At 38.9% G+C, this 12,440-nt stretch overlaps 1 protein-coding gene across 1 annotated transcript in view; it reads left to right on the top strand.

The window, feature by feature from the left end:
* The first annotated feature begins 255 nt into the window (after positions 1-255).
* Positions 256-12,440, top strand: part of SDRB (short-chain dehydrogenase-reductase B) — a 31,611-nt gene continuing 19,426 nt past the window's right edge. Inside the window, exon 1 of the mRNA XM_088953542.1 lies at positions 256-777. Within this exon, the coding sequence (XP_088809668.1) occupies positions 592-777 (186 nt within the window). The 5' untranslated portion in view covers positions 256-591. The remainder of the gene's footprint in view (positions 778-12,440) is intronic.

Here is a 12,440-nt window from a genome sequence, read left to right as displayed (position 1 = left end):
CTTACCAACATCATCTGATACCACCCATCTCACCATGAGACTTGCCATAAAAGTGGGACTCGTCATATAAATGTGGGGCCCACCATGTAGATGTACAGTATCAGATGTTGGTAGGGTGTGAGAACGTATTTTGTCAACAGTTGATATTGAAAAAGGAAAAAAAATAATGAAAGAAAAATACAACCGAACTAATGACATGATGAGAATAGTACATTATTAGCTAATAAGTCCACATTGAAGTTGCTAAACTAGTTCGAGTTCAGATCTCCTGTTCACCAAAACTCTACCCACGTCTACCAATATCTCATCCTCCTATATAGATGTTTCCAATTACGGGAGTAGTATGTTATGGGTAGACGTGGAAAGAGTTTTTTCTGCGTGACACGTTAGTTCATAAACGCAGCCGTATGCTTACGGCATGGTTTTAGACTAATGTATCACGTGGGGACTATCGAACATGGACAGCCCTTGTTTTCTCCATTGATCTTCGTTGTTATCCGTCAAATTTGGAGAGCTTTCTGCGTTCAAAACTCAGCTCTGCGTCAATTGACAAGTAATTAGACGAACACACGAGCGAGCGAGAGAGCTTCAATGGAGTCTCCGTTCAAGCCCGATATTCTGAAAGGGAAGGTTGCCCTTTTGACGGGTGGAGGCTCTGGAATTGGGTTCGAGATAGCCACTCAGTTCGGCAAACATGGTGCCTCTGTTGCGATCATGGGCCGCCGCAAACAGGTCCTGGACTCTGCTGTTTCCACTCTCCAGTCGCAGGGAATTCGGGTAATCTTCCTTTCTCCTTTATACATTTGTTTTCTTCTCGTTTTCTGCAACTCCAGTTCCCATGAATTTTTTCTCCGCCGACCTTTATTGTTTTTTTTTTTTTTTTTTACTATTTTTCCTGAACATTTCATGAAATAGCAATTTGGTTCGATTCTCTTTGGTGGGTAACTCTCGACTTCGAGTGCATCGAGTGCAATTGGGTGTTTCTCAATTCCAAGGACAATTGGGCTTTTTTTTTTTTCAATCTGAAAAATTTGCAAATTATTATTTTTATTTCTTTTCTTACCCTTGATATGGGTAATTTTATTCGTCTCCTTATTTTCTTGTCTGGATTACAAGTTACGACAAAAATGCACATATAATATCTATCTATTTGCCTTCTGTCTCAACGTTGCAGTGCAATTGATCTCTTTCTGGTTTGTTTGGTTTATCTCCTTTGGAGGTTTGAAGCTTGTCGTTTTGATTTGACGTATTTTTTTTTTCTATTCGACTGTTCCTATGAGTTACTGGTTCAATTGAGTTTCTGATACTAAAAATCTTCAGCATTCGATTACTAACTCGTGCACATTCTTGACTAGGATTCTGCTTTTAGCCTGTCTCAACTCTCAAATAAGAAATTTCATATTTAGTGATGATGCGCCAAATCATATGTTGCCCCAAAATCTGATTTGTTGCCACTTTTCCAGTTTCCCTTTGCATGTGATATTTTGAAATGAGTTAGTAAGGTTATTCCAGATACCTCCAAGAACTAGCGGCAGCTCTATTGCTATCATATCCATGATTCCTATGTCCATGCTTGGATTTTCCTGGCTGCTTAACCATACTGTCATAGGTATATATATATTTTTTCTCAGTAATGCCTTGTCCATCAAATCCTCAAATTGTATATCCTTTAGGTTCATGAGTACTTTTTTTATAGGTTAGGTCCATATAGCATTTTTAGAATAGCAAGCGTAACTATTTAAATGGACTTAACCATTTAACCATAATCGATTTACTAATTTTCCAATAATTGTATTGCCAATCTGAAACAAAAAATTTCTTATGCTTTCTATTTAATGAGGAATTTCTTTATGACGTCATGCGAGCGAACAAATTCATCCAAGCCTACATGAATTCTGTTTCGCCATTCCACTCTATTTAATGTCATATCTATTGTTAAATTATCGTCACTTTAAATCATTTCTTACTACTTCTACCCATGTTCTTTTTGGTCTACCCCTAGCCCTTCTAGCCCCTTCAACTTGTAACAAATCACTTCTTCTTAGGGTGTTATTAATGATCTTCTCTGGACGCGACTAAACCACTTTACTCTACTTTCTCTTATTTTATCACCTGTTTGATCTACTCCTAGGTTCCTTTGAATGACTTCATTTCTAATCCTGTCCTTTCTATTTTTTTCCACTCATCTCATCCATCTCAACATGTACATATCTACCACACTCATTTTTTGGACATGTTGTTTCTTGACTACCTAACACTCTGCTCCATATAGCATATCTGGCCTCACAACTGTTTTATAGAATTTTCTTTTAAATTTAAGTGGTATTCGCTTATGCATAGAACTCCATATGCACCCCTCCATTTCGCGCATTCTGCTCTAATCCTATGGGCGGCATCCTCCTCAATATCTCCCTTATTATGAATTGTCAAACCAAGGTTTGGAAGAAAGTCACATTGAGTTATCTCTTGGTCTCCATTCCTAAATAGACCTTGATTTTCACTCCTATTATATAATTAAATTTACATATCATATATTTCATTTTAATCATTCTTTTTTAAAACCTTTTGTTCTTAAGGTATTTGACCATAAACATAATTTTGCACTTAATCCTTCATTAGTTTTATCAATTAAAACAATGTCATCAGCAAACAACATGCACCAAGGAACTTCCTCCTGAATATGTTTAGTCAATTCATCCATGATTGGTGCAAATAAATAAGTGCTAAGTGCTGAGCCTTAGTAAAGGCCCATCTTCATTGTAAAATCTGATCTCTCTCCCACAAGTGTTCTAAAATTGGTTGTTGCACCCTCATATATATCCCTAATTAAGTCTATATACCTATTTGGAACCCCATTCATTTCCAATATCTATTATAATATCTCTCTAGGAACTCTATTGTATGCTTTCTCCAGATCAACAAACACCATATGATGATCCTTTTTATTTCTCTCTAAACTTTTCTATAATCGTCACAAGAGAAAAATAGCTTCCATAGTTGATCTCCTTGGCATAAAACCAAATTGGTTCTTTGATGTACTTATTTCATGTTGTAATCTTTGCTCAATTATTCTCTCCTAAAGTTTTATAGTGTGGCTCATGAGCTTAATCTCATGATAGCTATTATAACTTTGTAAATAGGCACCATACTACCCTTTCTCCATTCACTAGGCACCTTCTTTTCTTCTGTTATCATATAAATAGCTTTGTTAGCCATAATAAGCATACTTATCTCATATCTTTCCACAATTCTGTTGGAACCTCATCAAATCTTAACGACTTTTCCTTCTTCATCTTATTTAGCACTTCTTTTACTTCAGTAGTTCTAGTTTTATGAAGGTACATGTTATTTTTAACATTATTAGTATTATTAATCTCTCCTCCATTAGCACCCACATGTTCGTTTAATAAATTTCAAAATAGCTTTTGTCTTTACTTGGCTTTCTCATCTTCTACCCAAACTCTTTGATCTTCCTCTTTAATGCACCTAACATGGTTTAAGTCTCTACCTTTCCTTTCTCTCATCTTTGATAGTTTATAAATTCCTTTTTCTCTCTCTATTTAGTGCTTAATTTATGATAAAGATCATCATATGCCCTAAACTTAATTTCATTTTCTTTCGAACTTCCTTATGGTTTTATGTTTTTTCCCTGTTTTCTGTTTTTAGTCTTTTACCATTCTTTGCAGTATGTTCATTTTAATTTGATTATATTTTGAGCCTCTTCAGTTTACCACCAAGTTTCTTTGGTACTTTATGCAGTTTTCTCATCTATTTTTCTTCCCTTTCTTATACACACATTTATCACCACTAATCTATGTTGTGTGGTTAAGTTTTCTCCAACTTTGCGATACTTACACATCATTCGTTCTATTCTCCTAGTAAGAAAAAAATCTATTTGACTTATGTTTGATCCACTTTTAAATGTTTTCAAGTGTTCATCCTTCTTTTTGAAAGATGTGTTTAAAATTGTCATATCGTAAGCTACTACAATTCTAAGCTTGCATCTTCTTGTTGTTAGAGATGTTAATGGACCGTAAATGGGCCGTTTGTGGGCCTATTTATGTGTTTAATTCTGTTTGTGTAATCAGGAGTATTCTTGTAATATTACCTCTTTTTTTGAACGCCCTAATATATAAGCTAGTGGGGTGCCACCCCCTAAATACTTTTGGCAAACTCTCTTCTCTTCTCTGCTATTTTCTCTCTTCTCTCTTCCTCTTCTTCCATTCCAGATGATATCAGAGTGGGTGTGACAGCAGATTGGTACTTGAGTGGACTTCTCTTCCTCTTTCTTCTCTCATTTTTCTCTGGAAAGGACCGTAACACTTCAGATTTGAGAAGGAACTGCTTGGGTAAGGGTTTCTTTTCTATTTTTTTCCCTTTCTGGTCGTGGGACTGAAAGGGTCATTGTTTGAGTGTATCCCTTGTATCCTGTAATGGAGGTTTGAGTACAAGGAGAGGTGTCTCTCTGTGTTCTACATAGTTGTATGGTCTGTGGTCCAGTTGACAGAGTGTAAGCCTAGTTTCTTGGATTTTTTATATCAGGTCTGTGTTGTTAACTTGACTGTACTGTGTTTCTGTGTGCTGGATGTTCTTAACTTTGCTTGAAAGTTCAAGACTGTAGAAGTGTTTGACCTGTGGAGTTTGGATGGATTTTTTTTTCTCTTGTTCCTGATTTGACCTATAGGGCCATGGCACATGGAGTTGCAGAATTTTGTGGTTAAAGAATATGTTAAAGGAGTTGGTAGTTGAAGTTCACAGCCCAATGTCATTGTATTGTGACAACAAGGCAACAATCAATATTGCCCACAATCTTGTGATGCATGAAAGAACAAAGCGTATTGAAGTTGACAAGCATTTCATTCATGAGAAGCTTGAAGCTGGTGAAGTTTGTATCCCTTATGTAAACTCTACGGATCAGTTGGGTGACATCTTCACAAAGGGTGTTTTTAGTACCCACCATTTGAATATTTGTACCAAGTTGGGAATGATAGATATATACAACCCAACTCGAGGGGGGGTGTTGTTAGAGATGTTAATGGACCGTAAATGGGCTGTTAGTGGCCCTGTTTATGTGTAATTAGGGGTATTCGTATAATCTCCCCTCCTGTTTTTGAATGCCCTAATATATAAGCTAGTGGGGTGCCGCCCCCAGCCCCCTAAATACTTTTGGCAAAATCTCTTCTCTTCTCTGCTCTTTTCTTTATTCTTTCTTCCTCTTCTTCCATTTCAGACTCCTATTTAATTCCTTTCCCCAAACTCAAATCCTCCATGCACCATATGACATCCTATACTTATTTTCCTCGCATGCCTATTTAAGTCTCCTCCTATAAAAAATATTCTCATTGCTTGGAATTTCTTGGATTAATTCTTCTAAGTTTTCCCAAAATTGTCTTTTAATGTTTTCTTCTAAACTTACTTGAGTGCATATGCAGTAACTATGTTAATGATTTCTTCACATAAATAAGTCTAATTAAAAATTATTCTATCCCCATTTTTTTGAACATTTGCACTTTTGTTTTTTTAGATCCTTAACTATTATAATTGATACTCCATTTCTGTTATTTACTTCTCTTATATACAATAATTAGTAGCCATCTATTTCTTTATCCCTTTTACCCTTTCTTTTAGTTTCTTGTAAGCATGTAATATTAACCCTTTTCCTCTTAATTGTCTACTAATTCCATAGTTTTTCCTATTAAATGTCCCATATTTCAAGTGGCTAAACAAAGTCGTGTTTCTTGCATTAGTTTCTTTACTTGCCTCCATTCTGAAGGATGTAGGGACCTTGCCTATTTAACACCACAACTAGGCTTTGTTGTGGGTAGTTAATTCCTGGGACCGTCATAGCATACCCTTGCCTTTTTGACACTAAACTTGGGTTAAGGTGCATCACATTATTTTTGAAGGACACCCTAGCATGAACTTGAAAAGACAGATTAGGATCCATGATCATGGTTTGGCAAAAGTTTTATTGCTTGCTGCCAACTTGACACAACCCTCCTCTATTCGGGATTGGGACCAGTAGTGTTGGACAAGCTCACACTGGCAGACTTTCTTTATATATAACTCTATATCTTGATTATCATCATCATGCTTGAGATAGTCATTTACTTGAATAACATTGAAGATGGGACTGGCATTAGTTTCTAGTTGGAGTTCCAATAAACCAGAAAGTATTCCTACTTCGAGAAGAATTTTCATGTCAATTTTCTTCATTTCCAGTTTGTGACATGTACCTTGCAGTGATCTCTCTTCCTCATTAGCACCATAACCTGATTACTCACCATATTCATTGGCTCATATTTGCAAAATTAGTGCTATCCTTGTACCTTCTTGCTTTAGGCTTTTGTCACTTAGTGTAATTGCTGGATATGATTTTCTTATATTCCTCTTTGATAGAGCTCCAATGTCTATGGGTTCCCCATGTTCTTTTATCAAATTCATTGGATACTATCAAAGTGGACTTAATGGAAGTATTTAGGGGCTTCTACCATGTTCCAACTGATGCTACAGTAACCCGAACCAGCAAGAGGAAGAAGAAGAAAAGAAGAAGAAGAAAAAGAAGGGACTGTCGAATCTGATGGGTAAACCCTATAAGTCGACCCCTTAATAGTAATTAGTCTCTAATAATTTCTACAAAGACTAAACTGCCTTACTTAAGTGTGGGGCAGAGTGTCTCTAATAAAACTGCCACATAAGCATACAACTTAATAAGGATAAGATGACTAAACTACCCTTAATCGGATCACTTTAACACTCCCCCTCAAGCTGGAGAATATATGTCATATAATCCCAGCTTGTTACATAGATGGTTCACTTTCTCTGAGCTTAGAGCTTTTGTAAACAAATCTGTCCACTGATCATTTGAGCCCACATGTTCTATGCTTATCTCTCCAACAAGAACCTTCTCCCTCACAAAGTGGCAGTCAACCTCAATGTGCTTCGTTCTCTCATGAAAAAGGGTTGGATGAGATATGGAGTGCAACTTGATTGTCACACTACAATTTCATAGGTTTATCCATGTGAAACCCAATTTCTTGTAGGAGATTCCTCAACCACACTAATTCATAGGTAGTGTGTACCATGGCTCTATACTCGGCTTCAACACTACTTTTAGCCACAACCGTCTACTTTTTACTCTTCCACGTCACAAGATTTCCTCCAAGAAATGTGCAATAGCCTGTAGTAGATCTTCTGTCATTCACTCCCAGTTTGCATCTGTGTACCGAACTACTTCAAGTTTTCCTCCTGGTTTATACAATAGTCCACGGCCTGGAGCTCCCTTTAGATATCTTACAATTCTAAGAACTGCATCCCAGTGATGTATACGAGGGTTCTGCATGAATTGGCTCACCACACTGACTGCAAAGGAGATGTCAGGTCTCGTGATAGTTAGATAGTTCAGCTTCCCCACTAGTCGTCTATACCTCCCAGGATCTTCAAATACTTCTCCTATATCACTACTCAACTTAACATTTGGTTCCATAGGGGTCTCAGGCGGTTTTGCATCTAATTGTCCTGTTTCTTCCAATAGATCAAGAACATATTTTCTTTGGCACAGATTTACACCTTGTTTTGACCTGGCAACTTCTATGCCCAAGAAATACTTCAATGTCCCATGGTCTTTTGTTTGAAAATGATTTTGCAAAAATACCTTTAGTTTGTCAATCCCCAATTTGTCACTGCTAGTAATAACAATATCATCTACATAGACCACTAATAAAATCTTTCTAGCTTTTGAGTAATAACTGAACACTGAGTGATCAACCTGGCATTGTTTCATTCCAAAACTCTTCACCACTTCACTAAACTTCCCGAACCAAGCATGCGGTGATTGTTTCAACCCATAAATTGCCTTCTTCAGTCTGCACACCTTACCATCCTCCCCCTGAGCAACAAACCCAGGTGGTTGCTCCATATATACCTCCTCCACAAGGTCACCAGGAAGAAAGGCATTTTTGATGTCAAGCTGAAACAGAGGCCAATCATACATAACTGCCAGGGACATTAGCACACGAACAGAGCCAATCTTAGCCACCAGAGAGAATGTCTCCATGTAGTCCACTCCATACAACTGTGAGTAACCTTTAGCAACGAGTCTGGCCTTCAGACGCTCCACACTACCATCTGGCAAGTATTTAACAGTATACACCCATTTACAACCCACAACATGCTTACCAGGTGGGAGAGTAGTGAGCTCCCACGTTTGAGTATGTTGAAGAGCAGAGAGTTCCTCCTCCATTGCCTGCCGCCACCCAGGTGAACTAAGAGCTTCTTGGACATAGTTAGGTGTGGAAATATATGACAAAAGTGAAACAAACTAACGGCGTGAGGTGGAAAGGCGAGATAATGAAACAAAATTGGAAATGGGATGGAGAGTAGAACTGCGTTTACTTTTCCGTAAGGCAATGGGTAGGACAAGTTCTGATGGTTCAACAACAGGAGCCATGACAGGATCCGTAGATAAGGTAGAAGCTGGAGGAGGGGCCGGTGTCGTTCGATGTGTATACACTTGCCGGATCGGTGGTCGTTCAGTGGTGATCTGCACTGGATGAGGTGATGAGTCTACTCCAACATCAACATCCAGAACTGGATCACTGACAGGAAGAGGAAGAGGAAGTAAGGGTGGAGACGAAGGTGCTTCAGGTCCTGAGAAGAAGGGGACAAACTTAGAAAAGGTGACATCAAGACAGACATAACACTTTCGAGTAATGGGATTATAACACTTGTACCCTTTTGAGTTTAAGAGTAGCCAAGAAAGACACATTTAATGGAGCGTGCATCTAGCTTGTCTATTCCAGGACTCAGATTGTGGACAAAGCACACACAACCAAAGACACGAGGAGTTAATGGAAATGGAGATAAAGTGGGGAACAAGATAGAGAAGGGGGACCGACCATGAAGAATGAAGGAGGGCATTCGATTAATGAGGAAACATGCAGTGAGTACAACATCACTCCAAAACCGTTTAGGAACATTCATATGATGAAGAATAGACCGAGCAGTTTCATGGAGCTGACAGTTTTTTCGTTCATCCACCCCATTTTGTTGAGGAGTGGATGCACATGAGGTTTGATGAATAATGCCATGTTGTTCTAAATACTGTTGGAATGAAATAAGAAAGTATTCACAACCATTATCTGAACGAAGGACTTTGATTCGAACACCAAATTGTGTACGTATTTCAGCATGGAATTTTTGAAAAATGGAAAATAATTCACTTCTTTCTTTCATTAAGTAAATCCATGTCATCCTTGAACAATCATCAATAAAAGAGACAAAATACTTGTACCCATTATAAGACTATTTTGATCGAGCCCCAAACATCTAAATGAACCAAAGAAAAAGGACTCAACATACGACTTTCAACTCTAGGACTGAAGGAAACACGACAATGTTTCCCAAATTGACATGACTCACACTGTAAAACTGACAAATGATTCAAAGACGGAACTAATATCTTGAGTGCCTTGAGAGAAGGATGTCCCAGTCGGCAATGCCACTGTAGAGGAGTAAGTGAAGTCTGAAGAGCAATTGAGGATCCACCACCATCAAGGTAATACAATCCACCAGCTTCATGCCCCCCACCAATCTTCTTCCTCGTTTTAAGATCCTTAAAAACACAAGAGGAAGGAAGGAAGGTAACAAAACAATTAAGAGTCTTGGTTAATTTACTAATAGACATAAGATTGAATGGAAACTTAGGTACACATAGAACAGATGATAAAGAAAGAGAAGCCATGTCAACATTACCAACACCACAGATGGGAGATGAATAGCCATTGGCAAGTGTAACAGTTTGTGATGTGGAAATTTCAGAAAGAGAAGAGAACACACCTGGAGTCCCAGTCATGTGATCAGAGGCTCCAGAGTCAATAATCCAGGGAGAGGTTTTAGATGACATGCAAGCAATACCTGAGTGGGCAAGAATAGCAGTGGTATGCTGTGAAGTGGTTTGAAGGAACCGTTCATACTCATCACGCGGTACACTCACCATCTCCCGACTAGAAGCAGATGTAGATGTGGAAGGAGTTAGGTCTGCCTGTTTACTGTCACTAATATCAACCTTACCAGCTACAACATGATTAGCCCATTTAGAGGGAGGGCCATGTAGATCATAGCAGAAATTCACCGTGTGTCCTTCCCTGCCACAATGAGTACACTTCCTTGCAGAGTTACTCTTTCCTTTGCCACGACCTCCCCCTGAGTCACGACCACCACCCCGGCCAAACATGAAACTGCCACGGCCTCCTCGGGAGGCATTGTCTCTCCCTTTCGTACCATGTCCACTTCCTCTAGTTGTCACAAGTGCTGATTTATCAAACTGTGTGGGATTCTCTGTCTGTCCCAAAGAAATCCTACGGAGCCGTGCAAATACTTTCTCGAGAGTAGGAAGGGTAGAGCCCCCTAATATTTGGGCTCTAACTGGTTCATACTCCGATTTCAACCCCACTAAGAATCTTGTAACATCTAGTTGTTCCCTCTGTTATTGCTGAACTTTAACATCTGGAGTGAGGGGATGATAGACATCGAGTTCATTCATTATATTCTTCATGCAGGCATAGTACTCTTCTAGGGTTTTGTTTCCTTGTTGCAAATCAAAGTATTCCTGATAAAGTTGATATACCCTTGTAGTATTATCTTGTCCAGAATACAACTTCTTAGCATGTTCCCATATATCCTTAGCTGTATCTAGGAACATTAAGTTGGCACTAATTTTGGGTTCCATACTATTCCATAGCCAGGTCATGATTTGAGCATCCTCTTGTTCCCAATCATCAAACCCTGGAGAGTCAGTCAGTGGTTTATCTTCTTTTACATGCTTCACTTTCCTCTTTGCCTTGAGGAAAACTTCCATTGGTTTGGCCCATGGAACATAGTTCTCCCCATTCAGTTTAATTGAGGTCATCTGTACACCTAGGTAGTCAAAGGGAACCACCACACTAGGTTTCTGATCATTATACCCATCTCCAATTGCTGCCGTGGTACTCTTTCACCGTTGCCTCTAACCTGAATTCTCAGCTACAAACTGAGTGTTGTTATTAGGAGTTTGATGTTCCAGCACTTATAGCAGCCCCTAAACACAATAATAGGTACACAAGCCTTGTTCTTGTTCACACTACTACTGATTTCACAACAATGAACCACATAAACATCAATTCAACACTTACTAATCACATGCAAGCCCTCTTACAACCACTCAATAAAAATTGTGCATCACAAGCACCACCACATAGTCATATCTGTTACACCCGGTACAGACCTGTTTAACACCTTTAAGAGGGCACTACACGACCACAAGGCACTCGGCTAGGTCACTGCATTATACTTTACACCACTCGGCCATTTACAGCAGCCCTTAACCACTCGACAACTTACAGCAGCCCCTACACCATTCGGCTACTGTACACAGCCCGTTCTTGGGATTTTCTCCAAGAACTAGGGCAACAATAAACCTAGTTCTCTAGGTTCTGATCAATACTAGCAGGTTCTTGAAGATTTTCTACCCAAAAATACTAGCAGCGCAAGGAGAAGAAATAACCAACCTTCTTTTGAGAGTCTCAACCAACCATTCACTGCTGAGGTCGTTTTTCTTAATGAAGAAGGTTATGCGCAGCAGAGAGAGATGAGCTGAGATGTTTCAGACCTAGGACGAACCAGTTTTCTCCATTGACAGCCCAGAAACGAAGAAAGAGAGGTCACAAACACTGCTGAGATGTTTCACGAACTGAAGTAGGTCAGGAACATGGCTTTGATACCATGTTTCGACTGCTGCTACAGTAACCCGAACCAGCAAGAGGAAGAAGAAGAAGAGAAGAAGAAGAAGAAAAAGAAGGGACTGTCGAATCTGATGGGTAAACCCTATCAGTCGACCCCTTAATAGTAATTAGTCTAATAATTTCTACAAAGACTAAACTGCCCTTACTTAAGTGTGGGGCAGAGTGTCTCTAACAAAACTGCCACATAAGCATACAACTTAACAAGGATAAGATGACTAAACTAGCCTTATTCGGCTCACTTTAACATACCAATTGGCTATTGTGAACATAGACAAGAAATTAGCTTTTATTACTCTAATCCCAAAGAAAGAGGGAATCTTTGAAGTAAAGGATTTTAGACCAATTAGTTTGATAGGGAGTGTTTACAAGATTATGGCTAAGGTTCTAGCGAGGAGGCTGAAGGATCCTGTGATTGAAAAATGTGAAAAGAAGTTGGCCATGTGGAAGAAAAATTATCTTTTTAAGGGTGGTAAGATCACTCTAATAAGAGTTTCTCTTGGTAATTTGCCCATTTATTACCTTTTGGCGTTCCAAATCCCTGCCAAAGGATCCAGTTGGAAAAGTTGCAATGGGAATGTGATATAATGGTTGCAGAAAGGGGAAGGGGTGACATGGCAGTTGAAGAATGATTTCAGAAGATTTAAATGGATATCAAGGAAC

The sequence above is a fragment of the Nelumbo lutea genome, chromosome 7 (assembly GCF_056320005.1).
Source record: "Nelumbo lutea isolate HS-2025 chromosome 7, American lotus-T2T, whole genome shotgun sequence".
In the NCBI taxonomy this organism is placed as follows: Eukaryota; Viridiplantae; Streptophyta; class Magnoliopsida; order Proteales; family Nelumbonaceae; genus Nelumbo; species Nelumbo lutea.
Note: the sequence above shows the minus strand (reverse complement) of the source record. Positions and strands in the feature narration are given on the sequence as shown.